This window comes from Neocloeon triangulifer, unplaced genomic scaffold (genome assembly GCF_031216515.1).
Source record: "Neocloeon triangulifer isolate White Clay Creek 2 clone unplaced genomic scaffold, ASM3121651v1 ptg000009l, whole genome shotgun sequence".
NCBI classification, from domain to species: Eukaryota; Metazoa; Arthropoda; class Insecta; order Ephemeroptera; family Baetidae; genus Neocloeon; species Neocloeon triangulifer.
The window spans coordinates 3,904,979-3,917,953 of record NW_026775551.1 but is presented as its reverse complement, the minus strand read 5'-3'; the positions used below and the strand labels follow the sequence as shown (position 1 = coordinate 3,917,953).

Genomic DNA, 12,975 nt, shown 5'->3' with positions numbered 1-12,975 from the left:
CCCGAAGCAGTGCTTAATGTTTTGTGGCGCATGCTGACATTTATGACTAAACTCGATATTATTTATATTTTCATATTTCCCAGTTCGGCCGCCCGATGTTGCTCTCTTTCTCTCTCTCTCTCTCTCGTCCGATACAAATAAATAAGTTTTGTACGTAGAGCACGACGTGCCCATTTTTATTGTTGCGCTGCTGCCGGAAATTTTTCATTTCGCCCCTGCTGCTGGTTTGGCTCTTTTTTATTGCCAACGACATCACTTCTTCTGCTCTGCTCCTTGCCCGCAGGTACACAAAAGGCAGCGACGAGACCTTAATAATGTGATTTTTATTCAAATCTGAAATTTAGTTAGTTTTGATTGAAGATCGATGATTTCAACCCTGCTCTTTTTAACTGGGCATCTGCAATCAATTTACACATTCGCTAGACAGGGATATTTAATAACCTAATTTAATTCTAACCATCTAAAACGTTTCAATCAAACTATTTCTATATTTTAACTTTTTTAATAAATATTTATATTTAACCCAATTTTTATCCAACTATATATTTAAGAGTTAGTTTAAATTTTACTGACAATATATATTAGATCATGAAGGCAAATTATGTGATTTGAATTTTTTTATAAAATTTATGTAATTGTAGAAGTTGGCAAACTAATTAAAAGTTCATTAAACCCAACCAAATTTCATTAGAATTATAGATTGTTTATTATATTTTTACTAATTATTATTTAATAAAATTGCTTGCTTTGTAATGAAATACATATCTCAACGCTTTGCTATAAAAAATATTTTATCGTGCAAATTACAACTACTTAATTTCTCTAACAGATCATTATTAACGATTATTAATAATTCATCAAATGTGCTATTTTCTTAAATTAGAGATGTTGTTATTTGGGTTTTAATTTAATCATATATAATTCAATTGGCTTACAATGAGAAAAATGTTTCATGTTAATTTTCACTATTTATTCTTTTGAGTTTTGAGTACGTCCTTTTCAAAAATGTAATTAATAAGCGAAAAATAAGCAAAAATACTTTCACCCCTAACAAAGGTCTTATAATCTTCCAACATCAGAACAGACAAAGCTACCGCAGTAAAGAATAAGACTGAATTATGTTTAATTTTCATTTCAGATAAAAGATAATTTTAAGAAAAGTTTCTTTTGCTCAATTATTTTCCAAATTTAATTAGCCACGACTCAATGATAACGACATCACGCTATAATTAAAAGTGTTTTCACATCAGCAAAGCAGCTTTGAAGTTTTTCACTTTTTCAGATGTATTTTTGATAATGTTAACTCGGCGACGATAATATTTTTAATGTCTGCGTTTTTTATTGCACCCTCTGTGCTGGAATTTGTTATTTTCCCAGTTGCACGATTCGTCTTTTTTGTGGACGATGTTTGTGTGTGAGTTTTTAATGAAGTCGTGGAAACAAAGACTTCCCGGAATCTGAGGACAGTGAGGCGCGACATCGACACCAACAAAAACGCACTTGGCTCCCACTCGCGCGCGGCTCCTCGCAGAGGGCGATATTTCCCATAAGTGGCTACTTTATTGCCTCCATAAACATGTAACTCGGCTTTAACTGCATCATTGTGTTTGTGCTGCATAAAATTATATGAACTCCGCGTCGCGCGGGAGAGAAAGAGCTTTAATAGTGAAACGCGATATTATATTTTTTCATTCGGACGATTCGTGTGAAAAACACACACCTCTGCATGCCGTCAGGGGGTATAATTTCTCACCTGCATCAAAATGCGTACAATTGAATCTTTGAAAATAGTTTTTGAATTTTCAACAGGGAAAATATTTTTACATAGTTTGACTTTAAAGATTCTGATTTGGGGTTTCAATTCTTAAATAAATTAATGTTTGTACTGATTGTGAGTTCAAATAGCTAATTACAAAAATTACACTGAAAAGCACCAAAAATATAAATTTGAAGTCTGCATTTTATAACTAAATTTACTCATATTATATTTTTTACTTTAAAAACGTTGGTCTTCTTTTGCTTAAAAACGACCCTATCAATTTTTCACAGTTTAATTAACAGATTGACGAAAAAACAATAGGAATTTCGATTTAAAAATTTACATTGATCTAACAGCAAATTTTCCAGTAAATTGGTTTTCTGTAAATAAAATTCATATTTAGATCAAAATAATTTTTTTTTATTTATTTAATGAATTATTTATCTATTAATATTTTTGTTTGTTGTTAATATTAATTCGCCAATAAAATTATTCATGATTTTAATTTTTTTTTATATCTAATTTAATTCAATTATAGAAACTTAATCAATCAGCAAGTTGTATTTCATTTTGGTACAGAAAAAAATTCTCAACGGCATTCTCTTGGTTGATGGCAATCTGTCTTGATAGTCGTATCACGTTTTAGCCAAGGACCGCGCCGCCGTATGTGCGCAATTAATGAAGGCCGCGAGAGGTGGATAATATTTCATGAGAGAGCGCGCGTATTATACGTTTATGTTAATTGAAAACGAGTGCGCGCTCGGTCTGTTGATGAAGCCTGAGAATTAAGGCTGAAAAGCGGCGCCTTTTGGTGTGTGGCTGCACAAATCATCGCTCGACACTAATTAGTACTCACACCTGCCCAAGGCAGAGCGCGCGAGGAAATTAGTCGTGACGCGGCGTGACCAATGAGAGGGCGGCACCTTATGCTGCTGTTCAGCCTTATTATTATGGACCACCGACCGCGAGAGAGCAGATCAACAAAATCCAACCCGCCGCTCTCTCGTCGCTACTTTCTTCCACGATCAACCCATTCCAACGGAACCAGGGCCATCTTTAATTAAAGCTCCGAACAGAACCAAAAATTTAAAAGAAATAAATGAATTTTAAAAATATTACTTATTTATCCCAATTCCCGCAAAAAATTTACATAGCAGACAAGAATGACAAAATCAATATTTGTTATTGGAAGGAAAACAATGAATTTTTGGATCAAAATTTTCTCCATAAAAAAGCTGAGATTTTGCCAAATCTTCAAAAGTAAAAAATAAAACAATTTACAATTTCAAAGCATAAAAAGCAAAATTAATAAATGCATTGATGAGCATAAGCATTATTGAATCTTTTTATTGCTAAAACTGTTAGCTTCGGAAAGAAATTTCATAATGTTGACATTATTTTCATTTAGGCCAGACTGGAAAAGAAGGTCCTGGACCTGGTATCAGTATCAAAGTAATTTTTTCATGATAATTATCTCCAACAGCCAAGAATTTGATAAATCAGTCCAGAGACTTCTCTCTTTTTCCTCGACTCCTTTCTCCGACTAAAAGGACGCACCAGTAACATAATTATTGCTTTGACTTGGCTCTTCTTTCTCTTCTCAAGTTTATATTTTGTTTTATCTGCCAGACAAAGGAAGCATTTCTCCTTCTAAAATTATGAAAGGCACTTCTTTGCAGGCGCGAGAATAATAAGTTAATTGCTGACACAATTGAATAATTTCTATATATGTAATTAAATTGGCCGCGCATTTGCGTTTGTGGAGTATTATTAATGAATAATTACCTGCTATTTATTCTGGACACGAGACGGATTTAAAATGACAAAAGAGGATTATTATTATTTTCTTCTTTTAGTTAATTATTGGACTTCGTCCCGAAAGACTGAAAATTTCAACGAATTTTATTTTCATCGGTGTTCAGTACAATCACTTAAACTGCTGCGACGTTGTTAGCAAAAAATAAAAATTTGCATAGCAAAATTAATCTGCAAACATCCTGCTTGTTAATTAAATTCTTCCTTAATGGCGACACTTGATTTATTGAGGCACCACTCGCGGCCGATTCACAACTTTCTAATGAGACTATCATGAAACAATAATTACTCCGCACTTGACTTGTAAATTCACTCCACGTTTAAAAATATATTCGCGGCTCTGGATCGAATCGAATAAGGACTTGGTCTCTCTATTTTGCATATTAATGTGCCCGACATGTATACCTGATCGTATATAATTATGCACATACAGACACCGCGCGCCAGCACATTCCCGTCGTAAGTAATGATCATTATTATGAATTACGGCATGCATCACACACATTACAGCGCCGTGTGTGTTGTATTAATGTGTGTGAATGTGTAATTTATATTTGTAATTTGAACTCCATATCTGGAAGAAAAACACCAACTTGATCAATATATCTTAAATTTTAATTTGCACGCTCGCATTTCTCACTTTCTTGCGATACAGTTTGTCTTTCATGAGACAGTTTAATTGAATATCACACACTTGTGAAACTGAGAAAGATCGACGTGTTGACAATTTATAGTTCCACATGTGATGCTTAAAAAAAATAATCCATTAGGTAATTACATTTGGATATATAATAATAAAGTAATAATAAAATAATGCGCAATACATTTTTCTAAAACAATTAATGAGATTGAATGAAAAAACAAAATTGAAATTTATTTGAAATAATATTGTTTTGAAAACATCAACGCTTGTTCATTATTTTAATTCCACAATTATTTTAACGTGTTCCCCTCATGAATTTATCATGATAAAAATAATAAAAAATTTGCATAATGAATTAAAAAAAAATAATACAAGGGGGTTGCAGAATGTTCTAACAAATTCCAGTTAGTTAATATTAAATTTGAAATTATTAATTCATGAATTAATTATTTATTATTAATTTATCCTGCAGATACAAAACAAAATTAAAAATTATAATTAATTATTTTATTTTATAACGTTGAGTACAAAATTTAATAGTAATTTTGAATATATTTTTATTAAATCTATTATTATCTATTTTATTAATCTATATTCGAAAATATTATTTGGAACTAATTGTAAGTTGTTTTATGGGAAAATTTGTAATAGAAAATCGCAATGTACAATGAAATTGTTGTACTTTCGTTGCTTCCAAGTCTAGGTTCTAAGAAACGCAACACTCGAAGTACCAAAAATAATGAAATATTGAGGTCGTGCTGAGGTTTTATTGCGCTGCTGCTCGAGTACACCTGGCCGCGCGTGATGGATCGAGGTGATTACGGACAAGCAGCAAACAAACACACCTCGCAGCAGGGCGCTCTGCGTACCCCTGCATCACGCTCAGGGTGGCATTTCTCGTAATAATCAACTCCCCCTCCACACCGAAATTCATCTTCTTCGTTTGCATATAAATAATAAGGACGTAAATTACTTATTTACAATGTTTTTTATTATTTAAAATTTATTGAAAAATATATACATTGTATTAATTATTATTATTGTTGTTTATTTGTCCACATTGTTACAATAAATATAAGGGAAAATTTTGCCACTGTAAAATGCAAAACCTTTATTTGAAATTATAAAGTGTCAAATAACGCAAAGAAACCCAAAAGTTTTAGAAACTTGGGGGGCCATTTTCCTGAAGTTGATGGTATCAAATACGGGAAAATTAATGTAAAATTGTGCGAGAGAGGAAAAAATCAACCGAAACTTGCTATTAAACTTGAAGGGTAGGATTTTCAAACTTTTTAATTAACACAGATAAAAAAAAAACATTTACACTTAACTTGACATTAAATTGTTTCACCATGGCAAACAAAAGAAAACTTGCTGATGATAAATCCAAATTACAATTAAAAGTAATTAAGAAATAGGGTGGATCTTAATTAGGATAAATGTAGAACCTTTGACGATTTCAGCACTGCATTTAATTTTCCAAAAAAATCCAAATGTGCCAAAAAGCGCGAGCGTGAGCGCTTGAGTTTGGAAAAATTGGGAGCGCAAGCGATCAGCCACAAATTAGCGTGCTTGTCAACCTTGTTATTTGCTATAACACTTGTGCTTTCTCCCATTGCTCACATGCGACTTGCATTTCAAGCACTTAATGCAACTTTCAGAGATATTCATACATTTATGATGCAAAAGCACGTTTCTGTGAAAACACGCGTAATCACATATTGTGCACTTGTATCTTGCTTTGATTGCTCCGTGTTTTTTGAAAAGATGTTCCATCAATGATTCACGTTTTGAGAACATTTTTGGGCACAATTCGCACAGAAGGGTGCGTTTAACATACGAAAAGTCAGAATGGGTCCTAGTGTAATGAAGCTGCAGAGCCCCCTTGTTACCAGCCACAAAATTACACTTTTGGCATTGAATACCGGCCGATTTAAAAAAATCTTTTCTCCATTCTTCATTTTTGTGACTACGAGACATGTGTTGAATCAATATTTTTCTTTCATCATAAAAATTAGGGCATAATTTGCAACCTAATTTTTCTTCGGTCGAATTTTTTTCGATTTTTCCATGCCCGTCTGAGGAACCTACTTTTTCTTCACAACTTCCACTGGACAATGCCATTTCAGGCCCCTGAATTTTTATCGAATTGACCTCGACAGATTTCTGCCCGTGTTCCTTTTTATGATGCAAATATTTCTCAGCGTTGGTCCTGAAGAATGTGGGGCAAAAGTTGCACCTCACACACTTCTTCTTATGGAATCTTTGGATATGATTCACCAACTTGTCTTCACACTTGAAATGCTTTTTGCACACCCAGCAGCAAAGCTGGTCACCAACCTTCAAGCTTTGTCCAGCTTCATTTGCAGAAATTTCCTCTTCACTCAGCCTTGTCAACTTCACCCAGCACGGCTTGGCAAATAATTCATCTGCAAGATATCAAAAATTTTGTTTAAAATATGTTTTCAACGGAATTAATTTTAAGAAAAAAAAATTATAGATGATCGAGATCTATTAACTATTAACGATAGGAAAAAAATACAAACCGTTCCGCAGATAGTGCTTTTCCAAAGCAGGGCAGGATCCAATCACCATTCCTTCTGGCCACCATCGTAATCCTTTGTCCTTGTCAGCATCTCTCTCAGAGTTTTCATGCAAAAACCTGAAAAAATTTATATCTTTTTCAAATTCCTACCAAAATTTTGTTATGTTTACTAATTTAATAGCTATATATATATATATATATATAGTAATGGCAAACAAAAAATCACGTAAAAATAGTGATGGTTAATTTCGTATAGAAAAAAAATCAATGATATGTTGTGATATTAAGATAATTAATTAAATCAGCAACTTGCTGGAAAAACTATTTAAAATAATTGTATGCTTGGATGGTAATTATGAAAACTGTCTATCATTTAAATAATATTTTTTTAAATATTGTGCAAAACATTATTTTTTATGCAATCTAGTTTGCTGGTTGCTGGCTGATAAAATATTAAATTTTTTTTAGAACATAATAATTATTACAATTAATAATATAATTATATAGCTTAAATACCTCGCATCCCAGACGCAAAAGCAGCAAAAGACGTCGTTTTTCAGTAAGCCGCCGTCGAGCTCTTCAGATGAATGGGTTGACCACCACTTGGCAAATTTGTCCAAGTCAACCTGGGACGCCGCCAGTCCTCCGTCCACTACCGGACACTCGCACAAACGGCAGGAGATCATCTTTTGCGCCCGAAAAAGGCCTCACTGGTGAAAATAGGACGCAAAATTGTTCAAGAAACAAGATTCCTTCGAGACGTGAAGTGAGATGCCGCGAAACCGGGAAAAACGCGGCCGACTCCAGCTGTATTATGAGGTCACGTGGTTCCTAGACTGCGGAGAAAAAAATGCGCGCGAGAAGATGGAAATGTGCGGGTTGCATACCTTCAATGAAGATATTATTAATAACAATTTTTTTGGGTAGAATTTCACGATCATAGTGATTTGAATTTAAGCCGATATTAAATTTAAATCACCATGAATATTTTTTGCACAGATTCGCACTTTTTTACAATTTTTGTTACATTTTGTTTCATTCGATCACTTTTAAGCATATTCTTTTCTCATTTTTACGTTTTATTTGTTTAGTTGGTGCATCACGAGGAAATTTCCCCCCATCAAAAAATGATGAAAAATAATACTAGCATCAATCTTTTTGTTTAAAAAGTTTTTTCCAGAAAAAAAATTAGTATCTACAGTTTTTATTTAAGTCATTAATTTATTTTAAATCAAATTTCATTATTTATTATTAATTTTTTGATTATTATAGAGCTGAGAAATTATTGTTATAATCACAATTCTGTCACGTGTCCTTCATTACTTCTTTGTTCATTAAAGGAAATTTAGTCCATGGAAATGAAGAGATCGGGCTTTTTCTCTTTGCAGTTTTTTTTTTTTTTTTAATTAAAAAACAAATGGCGCTACCTTATTCCGGTTTCCATTTTTAATTAAATCTAAATTTCTTGTATTATTATAAATTACATGAGATTGAAACCTGTAAGATGTATTCTAAAACATTATTATATAAAAAGAAACTCTTAATTCTCAATAAAGGGAAAAAACAATTAATAATAAAAGACAATAGAAAAATAGACAAACGGGAGCTGCCACAACAGCCACAACATCTCAATCTCTATCAAATTATGTCTCTCTATAACACAGGACCACCAGGTGCAGCGGACTACTTTAAATAAAACAAACAACAATAATCTACCTCTCACAACTTGTTGTTTGTTTTAAATCAACCACTCACTTAATTTTTTTTTCTGTGGTGGTTCATATAATATTTTATAAGAACGACTTTTTGAACCTTATGAAAAGCTGCTGGGCCTCTTTGGTAACAAATCACCATCAAAACTTTCAGAGAGTCGAAGAGAAAAAAAAACTCCATTTGTTAGGTTGACCATATGGTCATTATTAACACACAATGATACACTCGGCGCGCGATATTAGCCCGAGAATGGTATTATGACAGCTCGAATACGCAGCTCCTTCTTTTCGCCTGGCAGACAAACGGAAAAAAAATATATACACGTCGAGAGCCAGTTTGGGGCTGAATGATTGCTATTAATTTGTCAATTTCAACTGTTCATATATAAAAATGAGCGCGCGAGTGGAAAGGAAATAAAAAAGGGTCTGCGAGCTGTCAGAAGCGCGGAAGGGTAAAGAATAAGTCAAGAGTAGAAAGAAAGGTATCGCTCATTTTTTTTTTTTTTTTACAAACTGTCAGTTACCAAAAGTGATGCGAGTCCTTTTCTTATATAGTTTATCTTATTATAGTTAATGGTAAGGAGGTTTTCATGAGAAAATTTAATTTTATATGCTTACAAATTTAATAATTTATTAAATAAAAAAATTTATTTTAAATGTTTATTGATTTACTAAAAGTTGTTTTGATTTTATTTTATTTTGTATGTTATAATTTTTTATTTGTGTAATATTAATTTTATTTTTTATTGTCTCATCAAGTGACAGTTGCACACAGCAAAAAAATACATTTTAATCATAAAAAAAGTTTATAAATTCTCACTCTAAAACAAGCACTCTGTATATAATCTAACGGAACATTGTCTAGACTATAAGAAAATGGTTTCAGGAAAACATTAAAAAAAAATCTACCTATACTTTTGTCATAATTGAGAATTGTGATAGTTTGCGACCCATCTTGGCGTGGCTTTTTATAGGCTCCGAATGCTCCGATCGACTTGTTTGCCAAAGGTGATGTCGTTTCTGCACAATTTCTAAGTTAATTATTTTCTTTGTGTCGACTTCTGATTCTGTGAAGAATTAAAAATAATTTAATAATTTATATAGTATTTATATCATTACTTTTTTAAATCACTGATGTAATGAATGAAAAATTATTATTAAAATCTTAAATGAATGAGACATCATATTAATAAATAGTTACAAAATATTGATGCAAAATATTTTTTCAAGGAAATATTCTGACAGGCAATATTTGTGCATGTAAACCTGCAGAGAAGGAAGCAGGTATGAAATTGTCTCTTTCGCACGTGACATGCTCAAACCTCAAACGTATGAGATTACGCCCGAGCATGAGAGTCTGCAAGGCTGCCGTTGACCAACAATTGTCGACCGATATCATTGCGCATTTCGAAGGGAATTCACTGTCCTCTCTTTATTATACAGTAGGTGGTGAGAATATTTTAGCGACGCAGCTTCTCGTCACGACCGTGCAGCCGCTCGAATAAATTGACAATTACGCTGCGATCGCGGCTCACTCAGTCTTTAGTCATTTTGTCGGCAGGGCTGCCGTTGGGTAATAATTTCAAACCGCGGCGCATTCCGTCACACAACTCTTAAAACACATGCTATTTCCACTCCAAGTCGTGCGACTCGAATCAAAATGCACGGGAGTGATGAGCTGATGAGAGGAATATTGGACAAGGATAAAGAATGCACGCATTTGTGTACGAATTTTCCTTTAACATAATTAAACTCCTGAAATTAAAAAGACAAAACTTTCAGTTTTAAAAGTGATATATTTTTTTACACAGATTTCATGAAAATTGAAATAAAAGCGTTTTTTTATTAATGAATTTTAAAAATATAACACGGAGAAAAAATTTTTAGTCATCTTTTTTCCACAGCATTTATTATTATTATTTTTGATAAATATAAATTTTTGGGCTCTTGCATGATTTCCTTAGTTTTCATACAGGACTCTTTGTGCGATGTAATATTTAACAATGATATAATATGGAGAGTAAATAAATAAGGGAAAACGTTTTTTTTTATATGTGTCAAAATCTTATAAAATCCACCAAAGTTTTATTTTATTTTTCTAAAGCATTGGAACGCGTGAATTTGAAATAAATAATAATAATAATAACAAATAAAAATTCACATTTTTTTCAGTTTTTTCTCTTACATACCCAACATTGTTTGGAAACGTTCTCGTGACTTTCTGGACCAGAAGCCCTAGCGGAAGGAGCCGCGCCTAATTTGCCCTTTTCTTCTTTGTCTTTGCAGCAGCGCGCGTGAGTGACCGCGGCGCGTTGGCAGCAGCAAATCGGCGGACGGTGTAATTGAGCGACAGGGACCATTGCGTCCTTTTCCTCGCAGCTCTCGGCAGCACCGTGAGAATTAGAGATCAGAAGCACCGACGGCACACTCGCCCCTGTAGTTAGCCGAAGACGTGATCGGCCGCAACTCACCAATCTATTGCATTTTCAAATTTACGCGCACACCTTTACAGAGAAGAAAATATTATAATCTTTTATAATATTCTATCTCAACCAACCTTGTCCTTGATCAAGTCTGCTGTTGACGCCGATTTGCTTTTTTTCTCGTTGATCTGTAAATTACAACAAACGAAATTTAGGACTTTCAAATTTTGAAATTTTATTTGCAACAAAAATGAAATTTTTTAAGTGGCAATTAAAATATTTACTTTTGAAATGAGACAGTTTGTTAAAATACTTAAAAAATACTTAAAAGCGATAAAGAGAGATATAGTGTTTTCTTCATTCTACTCTGGAGTTCATGTTGATAATTATTTAATTAATATAAAATTTTTTATATTAATAAGCTTTATGTACTATATTCATCGTTTGATAAAAGCAAAAATTGCTAGATTCATAATTAGAATGGATGTTTTTAAATAATTTGTTTGAAAAAGTTGACACTCGAGGAGATGATCATGGAAAAGCCCGACTCTTCATTTTTAAATAATGTAAGGTTTTTCACTAAATAGAAATCATATATGGAATAAATACTTTAAATTAAAGCAATAATTGCATTAACTTTTAAACTAATCAAATTGACCTCTACTGTTTTGTTTGACTTTTCCTAAATTTTCTTTTCCTCCCAATTAAATGGTATCAATGAAATTCATTTTTTCTGCAAAATACTTTTTGATTGATATTTATTATCATTCTTTTATGTTCTGCGACGCATTCTTCGGAGAGATTGGAAGAGACGTTTTGTGTTCATAACGAGTGAGTTGATCTCACTACATAATATACTGCAAATTGAGACTCGAGCATGCTAATGATCGTTCACACTGCAATGCAAAAAAGATTTGATATCTTCATCAGATTCGAGTACGTACAAATTGTCTCGCGTTTGGGACGTACCTCTGGCGTGTGTGTGCATTCTGTGTGTTGCGTATAAAGTGTTGTAGTGCGCGCGATGTGTATAATTCACATCTGCTGGCGATGCTAATATCAAAATAATGACAGCCAACGCGGCTAATGATACGGCGGCGCGAGATCCAAGGTGAATCAATTGCACGTGAATTCACGGAAAAGTAGCAACGACTCCGCCGAGTGTGAACAAAGTAAAAGGTCTCCGTTCGCGCCACGGCTCCTCAACCCGCGCGCCGTGATGATAGACCACGGCAAGACGCGTTTTCGTAATAAAACGCTTCTTCTGTGCTGCGGCGTCTTTGATTACAGACTCCCAACTAAACACTAAAAGTCTCTTGCTGGAGAGACGCACAGTTGAAAGACAAAAAGCTTCCAAGAGTGCGGTTGAATCATTGCGGTGAAAAAGATGATAATAAAAATAATAATTTCATAAATAAGATTAACAATTATTGTTTTTAATTCATAAATGAATATGAATAATGATAAAAAGAGTTGTTTTTAAAAATTTATTCAAAAATGTAGCACAACAGTTCATTTTTCAATGGATTTTTGGTGAAATCCGTTGTATAATATTGAAAATAATAGTATTAAAATAAAGCAGATTATATTTATATCCTCGTTTAAAAAAGTCTTTGAAAGGTCCTAGTTTAATAAATCTTACATTTTCCATCACTGTCTTTAAATAGTACCAAATTAGTACTAATTTCATTGAAACCTTCATACAATTCATTTTTATAATGAAAATCGATTTTTAAATTAGAATTTCTAGCCTCCAGTATATATCAATAAATTTAAACTATCATTAATATAAGTTTATTAATAAAATATTTAAACACCGCTTGATGCATAATTAGATTAGTCATTTCCAGGTTATTTAAATAAATAATAAATAAAAAATAATAAATAATATCATAAATATTATATAAATAAATACAGAAATATATAAATAAATAAATAAAATACTAGTTCCGAATATTTGTACAATTTTTACTCTTAACACCGATTGCTCAATTTCCATCGACCCTTCTGTGTCTCAATAGTTTTAAATCCCCTCCTGGTTAATCTGCGTCGCGACGAGCAGGGTGTGCACGACCCTA

The 12,975-nt window shown here is 32.8% G+C and overlaps 1 protein-coding gene across 1 annotated transcript; it reads right to left on the bottom strand.

The window, feature by feature from the left end:
• Positions 1–5,180: 5,180 nt before the first annotated feature.
• On the bottom strand, positions 5,181–7,553 carry LOC132195221 (zinc finger protein 181-like). Its single transcript, XM_059617066.1, has 3 exons — positions 7,279–7,553; positions 6,764–6,879; positions 5,181–6,646 (listed from the first exon to the last, which is right to left on the bottom strand). The coding sequence occupies exons 1-3, from the start codon at positions 7,446–7,448 to the stop codon at positions 5,802–5,804; spliced, it is 1,131 nt and encodes a 376-aa protein (XP_059473049.1). The 5' UTR covers positions 7,449–7,553; the 3' UTR covers positions 5,181–5,801.
• Between the last annotated feature and the right edge of the window lie 5,422 nt (positions 7,554–12,975).